A 20,482-nucleotide genomic window follows, 5' to 3' on the forward strand; every position below is an offset into this window, starting at 1 on the left:
ATAAATAATTAAATATATATTAAATATAATTTATCAATTCATAATATTCTAATCAGTAATAGTTTGATTAATAATAATTTTTATTAATAATAGTACATTATCAAAAAAATATTTTTATTATTTTTAAAATTTATTAATAATACTAATAACAAGGTCCACCTAGAAGGGTGTACAGTGTTCTGTTTTCTCTCATAACTCGTGCAAACATTCTTAAAAAAAAAAAAGAGAGAAGCTTCCTCAAGCACTTAGCAATATAAATATTGAATTAAATTCCAACTAAAGCAGAGAAAGCATGCCCTTCCAATTCAGACATCAGAAACGAAATACAAATTCCTTCATTCACAGTTCCACAAAAGCCCTACTACATATGCACATTTAATCTTCTTCAGACTCTACGACTGAAATTGAAATCTAAGAAAATGAGTAGTTTATCTGATCTGGGTTTCATCTAAAACAATCCCTTCTTTTCTAGAAAAAAGACTCAGAACCCAAAAATGATTAGCACTTCGATTCCCTTAAAAAGAGAAAGAACAGTTGAAATCCCAAGAGCGAAGAACACTACTGAATCCAAGTTGGGTTTTTATTTTTTTCTCTGGAAAATCATTCTCAGTTCCGGGGCTTCTGCCTCGGACTAGATCAACTTGTAGAAACAGTTCTTTCCAGAAAGAAGAATCTGATAGCCTTTTCCACAGGGACACCTGAAATGAACCCTTAAGCTCTCTCCTACATTCTCCACACACACAGCCTCCTCTGTGTCACTCTCAAATTCACCATCCTGTGGAAACAAAGAACGTGAATCAGAATGCCCAATTCTGAAGTAAAGAAGATAAAGAATGTTTTTGAAAAGCAAAAATATAAACAAAAGAACTTTGTCTTGTGACATTTGAAAGACAATCTAGAGCTGTATTTGTGGAGTAAAGAGACCTTGGCGCAGCTGCTGGCATTGATTACTTCAGAGCCGCCATCTTCTTCTTCTTGACCTTCACGCATTACTTCGTCCCACCATATGCTCATCTCCCTCATCCTTTCCTTCATCCTGTGCAGCCTCTGCAATTTCCTCGCAATGCATTTATAATAATAAGAAAAATAATTATTAATATAATAATCAACGTGTATCAAAACATACAATTATTTTCCCAAATCTCCAACCTTGGAGTTGGGGCTTTCTTCCTTGATTGAATCTGACATCGCCATATTACTGGCATCCGTCTCGACGGAACTCGACGATCGGGACAATGTCCTCGGACCCAGAAAATTAGCCATTTGACTCTCTGTCCTCGCCGGCCGCGGCGGCGTCTTATAGGTCGACTGAGTGGGATCGGAGACCGACCGGCGAAGCGTGGGTGGAAGAGGTGGCAAGGACGCCGACCCTGTTCCTCTTGACGGCGACGGCGTCGCCGCAGAACCGTTCACCGCCTTGGCATTGTTGGAACCCACTAAAGATTCGGGCGATTGGGTCGCCGGAGCTCCGGGATTGGGGGTTCCCGGAGAATTGACGGGGTCAGAGCAGCACCGGCGCAGAACAGGGGATGGAGGCCTGAAGGGGGTGGAGATGGGAAGGGGGATCTTGGTGAAGCCGTGAAGGCGGTGGTGTTGGTCAGCGGCGGAGGTGGGTTCGAGGGAGATCTTCTTGGTGCGTGGTTGCGAGTCCGGGGTTAGACAGGGATCGTGCAGAGACGAGGGCGATGGGGATCGCCTTTTCATGTTGCCGCCGCACATGGTGCAGTGATCGCGGGCGGGGGTGGAAGCGTCGGCGGTGGTGGTTGCTGCGGCGGAGAGTAGGCTTTCGAGGCGGAGGAGGGCGAGGCGTTTCAAAGGATCAGAGCCCTCGGAGTCTTGGAGCTCTGCGTTTTGCATCTGTGATTCTTGATTACTCATAGTCGTCGTCTCTCTCTCTCTCTCTCTCTCTCTCTCTCTCTCTCTCTCTCTCTCTCTCTCTCTCTATTCTTTCTGTGTGTAAGAGCCTTGTGAAATGCAGCGGAAGAATAGGCTGCGAGGGGAAGGGGTTATATTGGAATGGCGGGAAAGGTTATTTAAAAAACAAAAAAGAATAAAACGAAATAAAAAGATAGATTCTAAATTATTTTTATATTTTTATTCAAGATTTTTTAAATTTAATTTATGAGATTTGATAGTATCATAATGAATGTACTAAGTTTTAGGCTTTAAATTTAAATTAGTGCAAGTTTGAGTAAATTTTAATATAAAATCTCTAACACTATAAAAGAAATTCTCTTTCATCTTCTGAAAATTTAAACTTTATTATTATAATTACTAATAATTATTCTAAAATACTCTTTTAACTATTCGCAATTATCTCAAAAATAACCTTAACATGATTATGTCAAATTTATTACATAAACTACTCATAATTATCTAAAAATACTCTTATAACTATGTGCAATTATCCCAAAATACCCTTAGATTGTTTATTTTTATAATTTTTTATAATTTTTTAATTTTTTTTTTAAAATAAAGAGCTTGGAGTGCATGCCCATGACTAGTTATACTATTTTTTTAAAAAAAAAAAATTTACACAAATTTGAATCTAAAACTTAAAATTCACTCTCCAATACTATGGTAATATTTGAACAAAATAAAAATATGTTAACTTCATTTATTTTTTTTAGAAAGCTTTATTTAATTTTTATTTTTATTTTTATTAAAATTTGTATAACTTAAAACTCACTCTCAAAATACTCTCATTTTGTTGTGCAAAATATTTTTTTTTGTTTTTCAAAAAAACTTATCAAAGAATTATAAAATTTTAGTTTATTTCAAAAAATTTCAAGATTTACATTAACAAGGTAGAGAGAAAAAGTTTGTCTAAAAGTGCAAAACAACTTTTCATTTTTTGTTTTAGATTTCAATGCAATCACTGATGTGGCCAAAATATATCAGTTAATAAGAGGAAGTCAACGTCTAGTCATCACTCCCCAAGTCGGACCTTTTAGTAAGAGCAATCAACTCCAACCCAATAAAGAGGAGAAGAGATCCACACCAACGCCTTAAATGGTTGAAGTGATACCCGCAGACACTTTATTATCTGAGAGCGATTCATGCCTCCGCGCCATAAAGACAATCCAACCTAAGGGTCAACTCTGGTCCCTATAAGAAGGGATGCGAGGAAGAAGCCAAGGTAAGGGATTTGACACCCATTCTTGCTGTTGTATTTAGCCTCTTTAAAGAATTTCCCTTACTTTGGTATCAGAGCGATCCCCCCAAGTACACCCCGGGTCCTCCAAGCCCTTCTTCTTTTCCCTTTTTAGGACAACAAAAATCAAAAAAGTAGTCTCGCTGATTTTATTCCACAACAGTTGGCGCCGTCTGTGGGAAGTTGCTTCTGAGAGGTACTCATCTTGCTCTCAACCTCCGACATTCAAATAATGCCGACCACACGTAGTTCTAGCTCCAGTCCTGCCGCTAGAAAGGAGTCACCTCAATCCATTCACTCCACACCCGCACAACCATCGGGGGTCACTAGGGAAGAATTCCTTACTTTTCAAAAGAAAATGGAGGATATGTTCAACCTGCTCTTACAGCAAAAGAGTCAGGAAGGGCATGTCCCCCATCAACACCAGGTGAGCCCCGACGTAGTAAAGAAAGCTAATAAACCAAAGATAACGAGGATAAGACCTACCCCACCAAGAAGGTAGAAGACGTGAACAGCGTAGGTGTCAACCAACAAAGATCCACGGAACTGGAAGAAAGGATCAAGAAAATAGACCAAATAGAGAAAATGATGAAAGAATGCAAGACCAACCCCTTCTATGGGGAAGCATCTCTAAGATCCTCGGAGCCACCGTTCACCAAAGAAGTGATGGAGGTTCCACTGTCGAGCAAATTCAAGATGTCCACTTTTGAAAGGTATGAGGGTCTCTCCAATCGACCATTTGGACACCTTCAGGGTGTTGATGCAGTTGCAAGGCACTCCTGATGTCATCATGTGTCGAGCTTTTGCAGCAACACTTAAAGGTAGTGTCAGGGATTGGTACTAGAACCTATGACCTGGAATGATTGGTTCCTTCTCAAAGATGGAACAACTGTTCACTAGCCACTTCCTTAGTAGTAGGAGAATCGTCAAAACATCAGCCCATCTAATGAGCATGGTCTAGGGAGAAAAGGAGATGCTAAAGAAGTTTATACATCGCTTTAACATCGCAACCCTGGAGATCCACAACCTAGACATAGGCGTGGCTTTGGCAGCTCTGACCACAAACCTTCAGCCCGAAAACTTCTTGCACTCTCTGGGGAAGAAGCCGCCAACTGATATGGGAGAATTGATGGCCCGAGCACAGAAGTACATCAACCTAGAAGAAATGATGGACACCAGGGGAAATCGCATCGAGCTAAAAAGGAAAGGTAATAGTCGGGAGACAGGAGAACCGTCTAGATCCACAAAGAGACAGGAGACCAGTACACTACTCACCAACTCTAAGATGAGAGGGCATTCCAGTAAGTTCTCTACCTATACACCTCTAAACGCACCATGGTCTGATATGCTGATGCATATAAGGAAGAAGGACTATGTTTAGTGGCCCAAGCCTATGCGAACCCCTTTATATAAACGGAACATGTCCAAGTTTTTCAATTCCATAAGGATCATGAGCACGATATAGAGGAATGTATTCAACTAAAGAACGAGATTAAAGTCTTGATCAAAAGGGGATACTTGTCGAGATTCATAAAGAAGGAAGATCGGCAAGGGGAACCTCGTGAGCAGAAGAGGTCCAACGGGGACGAGAAGGAAGAACAAATCACAGGGGAAATAGTGGTGATTTATTGGAGGATCTGCTAGTGGCGAAGATAGCGGAGGTGCTCGCAAAAGATATGCTAAGCAAGTACTCTCAACGGAGAGAGGGGAACCAAGCAGCGAAAGGAACAAACAAGATGATGTTATCATCTTTGACAACAGAAACAAAGCAAGAGTGCAGAAACCACACAACGACACACTAGTACTCTCCCTACTAGTGTCAAATTACAAAGTAAGACGTGTATTGATAGATAACGGGAGCTCGACCAACGTCTTGTTCTATTCAGTGCTCGAAAGAATTAAGATCGCAAAGGAACTACTCAAACCAATATCAAACCCCCTGGTCGGGGTTCGGTGGAGACGTAGTTCATCCCATGGGAACAGTCACACTATCGGTAACAATGGGGACGACCCCACAATAGGTTACTTCACTGACAGAATTCTTGGTGGTCAATTAGCCATCAGTGTACAATATCATACTAGGCCGCCCCTTGCTTAATTCAATTCGGGCTGTAACATTAACGTACCACCTCAAAATGAAATTCCCTACTCCGCATGGGACAGGGGTGGTCAAGGGAGATCAAGCAGCGGCTCGGAATTGCTACGTAATGGCATTAAAAGGGAAGATAGAAGCAAGGGAGACCTTAGTTGTAGAAGACCTAGAAGTAAGGGGGGGAATACCCTCAAATCAGCATAGTGGATGAAGACATCGCAAGCATACCCCTAAAAGGCAACTAGGAGAGATGCGTGCAGATTAGGAGTCGCTTACCTAACAACTTAAGAGTAGAACTAAGCGAGCTGCTGGGCGAATTAGCAGACGTGTTCTCTTGGTCAACTGAAGATATGCTGGGTATTGTCCTAGCAATCATAGAGCATAGGTTGCAAGTTAACCCCGACCACCAACCTATGAAATAGAAGAAAAGGAGTTTCGCGATGGAGTGAATCCAGGTAATTGATGAAGAGGTGACGAAGCTAGTATAAGCCAAGTTCGTTAGGGAGGTTAACTATCTAGAGTGGCTAAGCAACGTGATTCTAGTAAAGAATTCAAACGAAAAATGGCACACGTACATAGATTTCAAAGACCTAAATAAGGCGTGTCCAAAGGATAACTTCCCCCTCCCCCAAATTGATTAGCTAGTAGATTCGACCTCAGGGCATGAACTCCTCAGCTTCATGGATGCCTACTCGGGATACATTCAAATCCCAATGCATCAAGCCGATGAAGAGAAAACATCCTTTATCACCGAGAAAGGGCTACATTGTTACTAAGTAATGCCCTTCGGACTAAAAAATGCAGGGGCCACGTATTAGAGATTGGTGAATAGGATATTTAAAGACTAGCTCGAAAAAATGATAGAGGCATACGTAGATGACATGCTGGTGAAAATTTTAAAAGCAGGGGGCACTGCAAAGATCTGAGGGAGGCGTTTGAATTGTTGCGCAGGTACTAAATGAAGCTAAACCCTTCCAAGTGCGTGTTTGGTGTTTCGGGAGGAAAGTTTCTTGGGTTTATGGTGATGCATAGAGGTATAGAAGCCAACCTAAACAAAATAAGGACGCTACTAGAAATAGAGACCCCACGAACGAAGAAGGAGATCCAAATCTTGACAGGAAGACTAGCCTCCCTCAGCAGGTTTGTTTCCTGCTCAGGGGACAAAGGCCTACCCTTCTTCAAGGCACTAAGGAAGAAAGGAGGATTTGAATGTGGGGGGGGGGGGGGGAGCAGAATAAAGCCTTCGAATGGCTCAAATAGTATCTCGACTCCCCACCTCAATTGACAAAGGAGAAAACAGGAGAAGACCTCTACTTATATATAGCTTCGACGGCAAATGTGGTCAGCTCGGTCCTAGTCTGAGAAGAAGGCAGGCAACATAGACCCATATACTACACTAGCAAGGTGTTAAGTGGAGCCGAAAAGAGTTACAATACCGCTGAAAAGGCAAATTTCTCCATCATTTGTGTTGCACGAAAGCTAAGACCCTACTTTCAGGCCCACAAGGAAATTGTGCTGACCAACCTACCACTGAGGTAGATTCTTCAGCGGCCAGAGAGTTCGGGGAGGATAATGAAATGTTCCATTGAATTGGGCAAGTTCGACGTGCAATACCTACCAAGGCCTGCCATCAAGGCCCAGGTGCTAGCCGACTTCACAGTCGAAAAACCCCTCGAGATAGCAGGAAAGTCAAACGTATGGATACTACACGTTGACGGGTCTTCTAATGCAGTCGGAGAAGGAGTGGGGTTTATCCTCATAGCACCAGATGGTACAGAAACTCTTTACGCATTAAAATTAGAGTTCTCTGCGACGAACAATGACGTTGAGTATGAAGCTTTATTAGCAAGACTACACCTGGTAGAAGCACTAGGGGTATCGCAGATTAAGGTATCAAGTGACTCTCAACTAGTGGTAGAGCAGGTAAAAGAGTTTGAGGTTAGGGATAAGAAAATGAAGAAGTATCTAGCCAAGGCTCAGGAATATGCTAAGGCATTTCATTCAGTTCGATATAGAATGCATGCAAAGATCCAAGAACATCAAGGCTGATGCGCTCGCGAAATTAGCCTTAGCCACCAGCTCATAATGGAGAGATGTTATTTACCTAGAGCGAGTCGGAAAACCCTCATATGAGAAAGGCAGTGTCAACTTGCTGGACTCTAAAATCAATGAAGGGGACCGGAGGGCTCCTCTGGTGCAATACCTCCACGACGGATCCCTACCAAGGAGTTTTTAAAGGTGAGGAGGAAGACGGCAAGGTACACACTCATAAACTAGGAGCTATATATACGATCTCTAATGCTGCCATATCTTCGGTGTCTGAGTAATAAAGAAGGAGAGTACATACTAAGGAAAATCCACGAAGGGGTATGTGGAAATCATCTAGCCAACAAGGCTCTAGCTCACAAGGCTTTGCAGCAAGGATTTTACTGGCCCACAATGAGGAAGGACGCGGTCGAGTTCGTCAAATTGTGTGACAGCTGCCAACGGTGCGGGGGAGTACCTCATGTGCTATCCAATCCTCTCTTCCCTCCAACCATTATTTGTCCCTTTGCCCAGTGGGTACTGGACATCTTGGGACCTCTACCTCCACCCACCGGCCAAAGGAAGTTCTTGTTGGTGGCAATCAATTACTTCACTAAGTTGGTAGAGGTCGAAGCCCTAGCCCACATAACCGAGTCAAACATCATACGATTCTTTTGGACATCGGTGGTTTGCCGATTCGGAATCCCATTGGCCATAATCCATTCTGTTCTGACCTATCCATTAAACACTTGTTTGCTTCAATGGCACACCCCCAGAGTAATGGTCAGGTGGAGAACATGAATCAAACGATACTGTACATCTTAAGGACACGGCTCGACTCTGTGCAAGGCAGGTGGGTAGAAGAACTCCCCTCCATCATATGGGCATACCACACTACTTGACGAGCAGCCACAGGGGAAACCCCATTTATGCTCGTGTTTGGTGTGGAAGTCGTCATTCACGCAGAAGTGGGGATCCCCTCTTGGCGAAGGCAAAACTTTGATGAGAAAAACAACAGTGAAAAGCTTAGGGCAGAGATAGATTTTCTAGAAGAGAGACAGGAGCAAGAGAGCCTGAAAATCACGGCATACCAGCAAAAGGTGGTGAAGTACTACAATACCCACGTAAAAGTGTGGAACTTCCAACCCGGAGACTTGGTCTTGAGGAAGGCGCCAACCAGTCCACTAGAACAAAGGCCGCACAAGCTAAAATCGACCTAGGAGGGACCATATCAGGTCACAGTGGAAATAAAACTGGGGTCATACAAATTAGAGAGGGAAAGAAGATTAAAAATATGTGGAACTCAGATATGCTAAAAAAATATTTCTCTTGAGCATTTCATACAACGTAGAAGTAGAATTCCCAATACAACAGTTGTAAAGTCAATAAACTTAGAATACATTACATCATATTGAATAAAGCTACAAATGAAATTATTTCAACAGATCAGCTTGTCTTGCTCCCCTCTCCAGCTTCGTCTTCCTCCCCCTCATCCTCCTCGTCCATCTCTTCCATGGAGTCTAGACTCTCACGATCGTACCCGTGTGAACACACGACATCCAAGGGAAGGTCAGGACGCATAGTTCTCACCTGCTCTCGGCACCTCCTGAATCCTACTCAATATTTCTTGACAGTGTCCATGATGAAACGCACTGAATCCTTGTACTCCCTTACTACAGCTCGGGCAACATCAGCAGCAGCAGGAACCTCCTCCCTTTGGATCCGTTTGATCTCTGCCTGAAGGTCTTGCTCATAGATCTCTCGAAGCTCATTCTGGACGACAACATATTTTTTCCCAGCATCCAAAGTTTGCTGATACATCTCGGCAACCTTCTCTTCCTGTGTCAAGGTCATTGTCACTAGCTGAGAACAAAGAAAAGGAGAAGAACATGTCAAAAAAAAAAAAACCTCCAATGAGAAAAAGGAGAACACAGTCGAAAAGCCTAAATTAAACATATACCTAGTACGAGGTACGCTGGATCTTTTCCGAAAGAACGTCAAGTAGAGAACACTAGGCCTACACAAAATCTTCCACATGGACCGCCCTGCGCAGCGCAGAAGCAGAACGGGTCGGCTCATGGAAAATAGCCTCATTAAAAATCGTTGGGACAGGGGGGGTGCGTTGCTGCAGTGTTCTCCGAGGTGGGAGCCTCAATGTCGCCTACAACGGCTACCTCTCTCTGAGATGACTCTCCTTTGAGCTCTTTTCTCTTCTTCTTACTCCTGCTCCCCCTTTTCTTTTTGGCTTCCCCCATGAGAGATTCATACTTGTTAAAATCCATGTCTACAAAGGAAAAAAAAGAGGTAAGAATACCAAGAATAGCAGAAATATTCGGATATATCTATATATATATTGAGATCAAAGGCAAGTTAAGACTTGGGGAAATGGGGCTGATCCCCCACTGCACAAGGACTCTCTCCTTGAGCAGCTCCTCATGAGGGACGATCCCTTGCTGACCAAGGGCTCACAGCTCTTTGAGGATGGCCTGCTCGCCAGGGGAGAGCGTCGAAGAAATATGACGCACCCAAGCTAAAAAAAAGAGGAAACAAGTGAGCAATAGGTACCCTACACACAGCCCCTGCATATGTAATAAATAAATAAAGGGGAGAGAACGTCACCATCAAAGGGAGCAGACCAGACGCGAGAGCCGGTATAATTCAACTCCCTGGATACGAAAAAGTACCGGGACTTCCAATTGTGTATGGAAGAACTGCCCGGAGTAAAGAGTTTGTAATCGTGCAAAGAGATGAAATAGTACAGCTCCTTCTCTACAGAGTGTGTCCTCATTTGGAAGCAACTCTGAAAGAGAGGCACCGTAGGCTAATAACCTTGTTTAAGTAGGAGAACGGCAAAGCACACTAGGGAGAGGTAGGAGTTTGGAACAATCTATGAGGGAGCTATGCGATAAAAACATAGTACATCAGAAATAAAAAGGGGGAAAAGGGAGTCTAAGACCTAAGTCCAGGTAATCCGTGTACAAATAGAGCGCACTGGGGCCGAGATCAAGGGCCAACTCCGAGCTGCTGGGCAACCTAGCATTAATGTTTGAGAGGATAGAAAAAAAGTACCGAACATTTTGAAGGTCGGAGGAGGACAGATCACACTGAGCATTCCTTACTGTAACCGGAGCCTTGGTTGGCCACGTTGAAGACTCTATGAAAAAATCAAAAGACGGAGCAAACAAATCAAACAATTTATGCAAACGGATCAAACATGTGAGCTTCCCACAAAAAACAAGACATCGTGCCAAAAGGGATCAAATGGGCAGACTTCGCATAAAAACAAGATAGACAATATGCAAAAACAGATCAAAAAGGCAAACTTTTAACAAGAACAACGAAGAACATGAAGAACAAGACAAATATACAATAAAGCGGAGAAAAACAACAAGGAGAAGGCAGAAGGAGAGCGTACCTAGCGGAAGGAAGGGACCTTTTGGGTGGAATGAGAAGCGAATGAAGGAGCCCATGCCTTTATAGAGAAAAGCCTCCATGGATCCCCGAGGAAGTTGGTATCTCGAGGAGGCTAGAAGGCAGAAATAGGGTGTGTGTCTCGAGGGAAAAAATATGAAGAATCCCCATACACACGCCGACGTGGTGCTAATTTCAAGAATTCGCGACTCCCCAAGGCACAGCCGATTTAATATGCACTTATTACACTCTTGCAGGATGGTAGACATCGTAAAAAGACTGCAATGTCACTTTGAAAGTGGCCAAATTGACAACCTTATAAATGAGCACGACTCACTAGACAGAAAAGGCCCAACTGAAGAGCACAGCTTGTAAGGCCAACCAACCGCCTAACAAATGAGCACGACTCATTAGGTAGATCAAACCCAACTAACGAGTACAACTCGTGAGGCCACCCAATCGTCCAACAAATGAGCATGGCTCATTAGGCAGACCATGCCCAACTGACGAGCACAACTCGTGAGGCCAACCAATCGCCCAAAAGATTAGCACGACTCATTAGGCAGATGAGACCCAACTGATGAGCACAGCTCATGAGGCCAAATGACCACACAACAAATGAGCACGGCTCATTAGGAAAATGAGGCCCAACTAATGAGCATAACTCGTGAGGCCAAACAACCGCCCAACAGATGAGCACGACTCATTAGGCAGATGAGGCCCAACTAACGAGCACAACTCATGAGGCCAACCAACCACCAACAAATGAGCATGGCTCAATAGGCAGATTAGGCTGAATTGACAAGCAAGGCTCATGAGGCCACACGATCGCCCAACAGATGAGCACGGCTCATTAGGCAGCTAAAATGCCACGAAAACTTGCTCGGCAAAAATTGCTCATGAGAGCGGCTCAGCAAAACCTGCTCGGCAAAAGGCCTCGAAGGAACAGCTTCTCAAAAATTGCTCCTGAGAGTAGCTCAGCAAGACCTGCTCAGCAAAAAGCCTTGAAGCAACAGCTTGACAAAAATTGCTCCTGAGAGCAGCTTAGCAAAACCTGCTCGGTAAAAAGCCTCGGAGCAATAGCTCGGCAAAAATTACTCTTGAATGCAACTCAGAAAAAGCCTGCTCAGAAAAAATCCTCAGAGCAACAGCTCGGTAAAAATTGCTCCTAAATACAGCTCAGCAGAAACTGCTCCGAAGAGCAGCTCAGCAAAACCTGCTTGGAAAAAGCCTCTGAGCAACAGCTCGGCAAAAAACCTAAGAGCAACAGCTCGACAAAAATGGCTCCTGAGAGCAACTCGGCAAAACCTGATTGGCAAAAAGCTTCGGAGCAATAGCTCAGCAAAAACTGCTCCTAAGAGCAGCTCGGCAAAAATGCCTCGATTAGTAGCTCAACGTAGGCTACGCATTACTTTGGCTCAGATCAGATTTTGCCAAACCCTATTGGCGGTCCGAATTAGCCGTCTCCCCTCTGATCGGCTCGGAAACACTGCATCACCCCCTCCTCGGCACGGCAAATCGTTCACAGCCTACTGTCTGCTCGGGTCAACCAAACCAGGTTGGAGTTAACCAACCAAGCAATAGAGGCCTAAAAAAATAAATAATATATATATACAAGAGGAACAACTAGTATCTGTGAGAAGAGGACACGGCAACTTTCAAAATTCCTCTTAGAAATTTGAAACTAGAAGGGGGCAACTGATGTGGCCAAAATATATCAATTAATAATAGGAAGTCAACGCCTAGTTATCACTCCCCAAGTCAGACCTTTTAGCGAGAGCAATCAACTCCAACCCAATAAAGAGGAGGAGAGATCCATGCTGGCGCCTTAAACGGTTGGAGTGATACCCGCAGGCACTTTATGACCCGGGAGTGATTCATGCCTCCACACCATAAAGACAATCAAACCTAAGGGTCAACTCTAGTCCCTATAAGAAGGGACGCGGGGAAGAAGCCAAGGTAAGGGATTCGATACCTATTCTTACTATTACATTTAGCCTCTCTAAAGTATTTCCCTTACTTTGGCATCAGAGCGATCCCCCGGAGTACACCCCAGGTCCTCCAAGCCCTTCTTGTTTTCCCTTTTTAGGACAATGGAAGTCGAAAGAGCAGTTTCGCCAATTTTATCACGTAACAATCCCAAGCAAAAAAAAAAAAGCCATTTTTTTCTAATTTTTTAAAATTTATATATGATAATATTTAGAATCATGGATGTTTTGGGACTTAATTATGAATTTCGTAATTTAAAAGAAACTTTATACATAAGTTATACAAATTAAAGTTAAAGATATGAATTTCATGCTTGTATATATAATGTAAGAGTCAGAAATTTAGAAAAAATATGAAAAAATATTTTCTAACTTTTCTATATAAGTTTTTTAAAAAATTAGAAATCAAGGTGACAATTTTGTAATTATTTGAAAAATTAAAAATAATAAAATAAAAATATTTTCACAAGTAAAAAATAGTGAGTTGAGAGTGTTAGATAAACTTTTTTCTTTTTCTTCATTATTTAAACATTAAAGTTAGTGTTTAAAATATTGGTATATGTTTTAAGAGTTGTTAAAAATGTCCACAACATTTTTTAGATTACATCTGTTAGCCCTAGTGGCTAAGGCTTCTCATTCCAGCTAGTTTTGATGATTTCAACCCATTAGTATCCTTCATGTTATCTAATCTATGACTTCAAGTTTAGTTCAAGTACACTGGTCAACACCAAAGCAAGCACAAGGATTAGACTTTTATTGAAGAGACAATAAACAAATGTCTTAACCAAAGCACATACATAAAACACCCAAAATACAACCAACCAGAGTATATATGAACACTTATGTTGTTTGCATAATTGTTGGGTTGTGTGAGAGGTAGGAACTGCTTTGTAACTCTTGTGCGTGTGAATAGAACACCCGAAACACAACCAACCAGAGCATATATGAAGACTTATGTTGTTTGCATGATTGTTGGGTTGTGTGAGAGGTAGGAAGTGCTTTGTAACTCTTGTGCGTGTGATGTGTATAAGAATACTTTGCAAGAGTTGTAAATGCATGTGCATCTAGTTTATATTAGTTTCAGGGCTGACTCACTATATAAGCCATTGAATTTCTTGCCTAGGGCCCCAAAATTTTGGGGACCCATGATTATATATATTTTATATTAAGTAGGTTTGGATTATTTAATATATTTTATAAATCTTAAAAGATAACAAATCTCTTAGTTATTTAATTTTCAAAAAGCATCCCACAAAAACCTCACATTCTCACAGCAGCTTACAAATTTCTCTCTCACATTTAATTCTCAACGCATCCAACTCATGCCCTCTTTATTCTCTCCTATTCCCCATGCTTTTTCTCTCTTTGACTATTTCTCATTATTCTCCCCAATTTCTAATTATGTTACAGCATTTCTCACCTCTTTCTCTCCCACTCTCTCAAATGCAATAAAAATCTCAATAATTCCCACCGCATCTCACTTTCTCTGCCTCTCCATCTCTCAAAAAATCTCTCCATCTCTCACGCTCTCTCTCTCACATCTCTTGGTCTCTTTGTGATTTTTGCTCGGATTCTCGTGTTTGTCGTCTCCGAACCTTCGACTCTCTATAATTTTCATCAACCTTAATTTTGATTTTAGTATTTATGCATTATTTTTCTATTGTTTTCACTCTAATTTTTTTTTTTTTTTTCTATTTTTTCTTAGATTTTGGAAGCTTTGAGGTTAAAGCGTTGTATCCGGCAAGAATCCAATACCTCTAAAGTCTCGCTCACCAATCAATTTGCAATAATAATAATAATAATCAGGTTATATTGTTTCAATCTATTATTTTTATAGATTTATTAAATTTATTTTTATTTGTTTACATAATTTGTCAATTTATAGTTAGTGTTAATTTTGAAATTTAATTATGTCAACGAGAAATATGAATCCGAATATGAAAAATGAAGAAAGAAAAAGAAATAGAAGAATTAGTTTCATCTCAAAAGGGAGCTCTTAATAAATCTATTACTAGTTCTGAACAGAATATAAATGAGCAAGATGAAAATCCTTCAAGAGACGAGCAATCAATTTCAGAGATGGAATTAGAATTAATATGATGATAGAAAATAATAATAATAATAATAATAATAATAATAATAATAATAATAATAACATTGATGTACAAGAAATGCTAACTAATGATGTTTCTTTTGAAAGACATTTTAAAAATATAGAAGAAGAAAAAATAAATAATGATGATAATATTGATGATAATATTTATGATCCAAAATATTGGAAAAATATAGATACCATAATACGAAATTTATTAGTTGAAAAAGGTCCTATTAGGGATAATGATTTAATTTTTCCAAAAGATGAAAATTCAAGACATTTTTCAAATATATATTATATTCGAAAATTATCAAATGGAGAGAAACATGATAGAAAGTGGCTTATATATTCTAAAGATTTAGATAGAGTATTTTGTTTTTGTTGTAAGTTATTTACCCAAAAATTAAATAACCGACAACTGGCTGATGAAAGGTGTAAAGATTAGAAAAATCTTGGTACTAAACGTAAAAGTCACAAAATTAGTGAAGAATATATTTTTAATATGAATAAATGGGCTGATTTAGAGTTAAGATTGTTAAAAAATACAACAATTGATAAAAATATGGAAGATCAAATTAACAAAGAAAAAGAATAATGGAAAAAAGTATTATTGAGAATTATTACTGCTGTGAAAACTTTTACTAAAAATAATTTGGCATTTTGTGGGGGAAATGAATGAATTTATCAAGAGAATAATGAGATTTTTTTAAGTTTGATTGAAATGATAGCAGAATTTGATCCAATAATGAAAGAACATATTCGACGTTTTCAACATGATGAAATTCATAATTATTATTTTGGTCATAATATGCAAAATGAATTGATTAATTTGTTAACTCTTAATAATAAGAAGAAAATTATGAAGCAAATCAATGAAGCAAAATATTATTCAATCATACTCGATTGCACTCCAGATGTAGGTCATTAAGAACAAATGTCGTTAATAATACGATAATTGAATATTTCTACCAGTCCAATTAAAATAGAAGAACATTTTATAGAATTTATAAAAGTAGATGATACGTCAGAAGAAGGACTTTTTAATGAATTAATAAATGTCATACAAAAATTTGAACTTGGTGTTGAGAATATAAGAGGGCAACGATATGATAATGGATCTAATATGAAAGGAAAACAACCAGGTGTACAAAAGAGAGTATTAGATATAAATCCTAAAGCATGTTACACTTCCGTGTGGTTGTCATAATCTTAATCTAGTACTTTGTGATATGGCTAATTGTTGTTCTAATGTTATAACATTTTTTGTAGTACAATAAATATATACATTATTTTCTTCTTCTACAAACGATGAAAAATTTTAACCAAATATGTACCAAATTTAACTGTAAAATCATTATCACAAACACGTTGAGAAAGTCAAATAGAGAGTGTTAAGGCAATAATGTTTCATACTTCTCAAATTAGAGATGCTTAACTTCAATTAGAAAAAACTAACGATGATCCACAAAAAGAGTGAATCTTATTGTATAGCAACTTATGAGATGGAAAATTTTGAATTCTTACTAGGAATGATTATTTGGTGTGACATACTATTTGCTATTAATTGTGTTAGTAAAAATTTACAATCAAAAGATATGCGTATTGATGTCGCCATTAATCAATTAAAAGGTCTTATTGTTTTTCTAAAAAATTATAGGGATAATGGATTTATATCTTCTATGATTTCAATAAAAAAGATTGTATTTGAAATGAATATTGAACCTGTATTTCATGAAAAACGTGTAATTAGTAGGAAAAAACAATTTGATGAAAATACTAATGATGATACAACACACTCAGCTGAAGAATCTTTTAGGATTAATTTTTTCTTATACATAACACATCAAACTATTATTTCACTTGAGAGTAGATTTGAACAATTTCAGACATATGAGAATATTTTTGGTTTTTTATATGATTTAAACATATTAAAATCATTAGATGAGAATAATTTGAAACAAAAGTGTTTGACATTTGGAGAATATTTTAAAATGTGGAACTCATTGAAATATTAATGGTTTTGATTTATTTTTAGAATTGAGAATTTTAAAGAAAGTTTAGAAGAAACGAGTACACCAATTGAAACATTGAACTTTATAAAAAAAAAAAAAATTAGATTGTTTTCTAAATGCATTTATTGCTTATAGAATTTTATTTACGATACCTGTGACAGTAGCTTCTGCAGAAAGAAATTTTTCAAAACTTAAACTTATAAAAAATTATTTGTGATCAACTATGTCACAAGAAAGATTAAATGGATTGACTATGTTATCAATAGAAAAAAAATACTCGAAAATCTTGAATATAAAACTTTAATTAATGATATTGTATCTCAAAAAGTTAGAAAAATTAATTTTAAATAAAAATAAAAATTAAATAAAATATTAAGGGCCCCTAATTAAACCATTTACCTAGGGCCCCATATTGTGAAAAGCCGACCCTGATTAGTTTAGAACATTAAAACTGAGTTAATACATGCATACCGAGTCACACCATTGCATAAGATGTCAAAAAGAGCTTTCAAACATGTTTTATTAACCAAGAAATCTTATACTTGATCAAAATTACATTTGGACAAGGTTGGATTATAATTAGAACAAACACACTTCATTTGAACTAGTCCTAGTACATTTAGAGACTTATTTGTGTAGCAAAACAGAGGTGATTCGTCGACGAGAACAGGGCACTCATCAACTATCATATGCAGGTGACTCGTCGACTAGTGCAAGGCAGTTGTCGACTAGAAGATCCTGAGACCAACCTGAGATTGCAGAGGTGACTCGTCGTTGAGAACAGGGCATTTGTCAAGTAGTGTGTGCAGATGACTTGTAGACTAGAACAGGGCACTCGTTGACTAACGCATAGCATTCGTCGACTAGCAAAACCAGTAGTCATTTTATGTCCCATAGCCCAAGTGACTCGTCGACTATAATAGGGCACTCGTCAACTAGTGGCTACGGCAGAATGTAATAAATGCACGACAAATGGCTAGTTTTTGCCTTGTCTTATCTTCATTAATGTCCAATGGCTAGCCAGCGACTTGCTCATCTCCTTGGCCATAAATATGACTCATTAGCATTCATTATACACATTGATTGAATATTGGTTGTTGAGAGTATTACTTGAAGCATTCATTGTTAGGGTTGATATTGCTCAAAGCTTTGTACACTATATTCTTGCTTATACATCATTTGCAAAAGAGAGTAGTGTGAGGATTTCATTGTGTAATATCAGCTCAAGAAGAAGCATTTTGTGTTGTATCTATTGGCTATTTAATTCATTGTATTTGAAGGTTCTTTGTAAACCATTGTAAGGTGATTCTGGTAAACACCTTGGTTGAGCTCTAGGTAAGCAACTCGAATTGGTTCCCTTGTTGTAAAGGCTTCTCCATTTTGAAAGGAGATCATGTTGACTTTGGTGTGATCCCAAGAGGGGGTGAATTGGGTTTTAAAACTTTTTGACTAATTTAAATATTTATATCGATTCACAACATATCATATCTCATTTTCACGTATGTATGTAAATTAATAAAATGATAAATATACACGTGGAACATATCTCATTTAAGTAGAGGTGTGCATGCAAATAATTATAACGATAAATGAAAGCATACACATGCAGAAGTTAAAGTACAGTAATTAAATTAGATAAGGAGAGAGAGACACATACAATATTTGTTATCGAGGTTCGGCCAAACCAGCCTACATCCCCACCTTTGGCATATCCCTCAAGGATTCCACTATCCTTGCTCACTTAAACGAACAGAGCAGAAGCTGTTACAACCTTTCATTACGGGGTAAGGTAAACCCTAGCTCAATTACAAGGTAAAGCCTAACTTGTCTCTCTTACGGGGCAAAGACTCCCTAGTTCAATTTTCGAGTTGAACCGAATTGTTCTCACTTACAGGGCTGAGACTCTCCACTTCAATTCCGGTCTGAACCCAACCGATCAAATAAAATCATTTTTGTACATAAAAATATTTCTTAAAAATACAAGCAGAAATGTACACATTAAAGCTCAAACAAATGCACTCTCTAATGATATGAAATGTGCTCAGTAGAGTAAGGGTGCTTTTCTCAAAAACATATTTTCAACTTTTGAAAAATAATGTATATGATATGCACAACAAAGATTTAAACTCAAATGAATGTCTCAAAAATATTTTTTTCAATACTAATCAATAGAATAAAGGGTTTTGCTTTGAAAGATATTTTGCAAACAATGATCTTTGATGTGAGGTAAAATAAATTAAGAACCTCAAAGATCAAGTGCTATAATAATTTTCTCCAACAAAGATTTGCAATAAAACTTGTTTGGAGAAGTTAGGATTTGTGCTTAAAAAATGGTTTTTGCAATAAACACAAAAACAAATGCCTAAACAAAATACTCTCCTAAAAATATTTTAACAAAAGAATCAAAGTGAGTTTGGAAAATATAAAAATTATTTGCCCCAAAAAAAAGATTTTTACAATAAAATAAGTTTGGGGGAACTTTGATTAATAAGGGATTTGAGAGAAAATTTAGGTTAATCAAAGTTGTTAATCTGAGGTTATGAGGGGGTGTATATAGACTTTGTGAAAAATATGACCGTTGAGGACGTGCTCGGTATTTTTCAAATTGTTTAATAAAAAAATTAAGCTTAATTAGAGCTGAAAAATAACCCAACCGAACAGGTTCAGTCAACCGAAGCAAAGGGTAGGTCGATCGAGCCAGGGCGATTTCCCAAACCTTCGTAGGTTCAGTCGACCATGGCTTAGGTCGGTATGTAGAGTGGGCAAGTTCGGTCGACCGAGGGTATTTTGAACTGATAGTTTGGTCAACCGGGGCAGGTAGAAAAAGTCAAATTTAAGGTTCGGTAGACCGAGAAATATTAGTTCAAATTTGGGTCGGTTGCCCCAGCCAAGTCAAAGATTTGACTTTCTACTTGGTCAGTCAACTAAGGTGTTTATAATTGAAATGGGTTGGTCGACCGAGGCTATTAAATTAACCCAAAAATACAATGTCGATCAACCAAAGGTCGACTGAAGTCTTTGTAAGCCCTAAATTGACCCTAAAGTCATATTAAAACCTTTGTAAGATTTTATCTATTTATGAAAAAGGTTTTGTATGAAGTGTGGGTACCCTAAGGTTAGTCTATGGTCGTCTGAGTAATCAATTCATATCATGCAAATGCATGCATTATTACAAACCAAAACAATAAAAATTAAATGTATATACAACTTAAATTAAGTGTCTTCTTCTGTTACTCTTCTGGTGTTATGGAAAGCGCCTGAGTGTGTGATCTTTACGTTTCTTCTAGCTTCCATATCCATTACTTCAAGTGTGTGCTGAATCATGAATCTACTCAAAAATGTTAAATGCACGCATGAAATATAAGTGCTTTGTCAGCATCAAAATAGAGATCGGACTCAAAAAGTCAACAGATCATTTAGTGCATTTGGGAATCCTTGAGTTGGTCTCAAGGCGTAGATGTAGGCTCAGTGCCGAACCACGTTAACATCGCAGTGCTAAGCTCTTCTCTCTTTATCTCATCTACTTTGCTTGCTTGTTTTTATTTGCTTTGAAATTTATTGTAGTATGATACTCTTGCTTCTTGCCAAAGAATTTTTGTGATTGTAGAAAATTTCAATATTCACGAAGAACGTCTATTCACCCCCCTTTTAGACGCACACCTGGACCGACAACATCCGTACTTGATTTTTTTTTCAAGAAATATA

At 38.8% G+C, this 20,482-nt stretch overlaps 1 protein-coding gene across 1 annotated transcript; it reads right to left on the reverse strand.

Moving 5' to 3' along the window:
• Positions 1–627: 627 nt before the first annotated feature.
• On the reverse strand, positions 628–1,878 carry LOC131151280 (uncharacterized). Its single transcript, XM_058102534.1, has 3 exons — positions 1,150–1,878; positions 925–1,047; positions 628–775 (listed from the first exon to the last, which is right to left on the reverse strand). Exons 1-3 carry the CDS (start codon positions 1,876–1,878, stop codon positions 632–634), a joined length of 996 nt encoding a protein of 331 aa, XP_057958517.1. The 3' UTR covers positions 628–631.
• Positions 1,879–20,482: the final 18,604 nt, after the last annotated feature.

This window comes from Malania oleifera, chromosome 3 (assembly GCF_029873635.1).
Source record: "Malania oleifera isolate guangnan ecotype guangnan chromosome 3, ASM2987363v1, whole genome shotgun sequence".
NCBI lineage: Eukaryota > Viridiplantae > Streptophyta > Magnoliopsida > Santalales > Ximeniaceae > Malania > Malania oleifera.

Excerpts from the sequence above, each read along its gene's own strand:
- LOC131151280 (XM_058102534.1), bottom strand. The coding sequence starts at position 1,878 with ATGAGTAATCAAGAATCACAGATGCAAAACGCAGAGCTCCAAGACTCC. Across the intron at positions 1,048-1,149 it reads AAGAAAGCCCCAACTCCAAG|AGGCTGCACAGGATGAAGGA; the intron begins GTTGGAGATTTG and ends AGGAAATTGCAG. Across the intron at positions 776-924 it reads ATGCCAGCAGCTGCGCCAAG|GATGGTGAATTTGAGAGTGA; the intron begins GTCTCTTTACTC and ends TTGTTTCCACAG.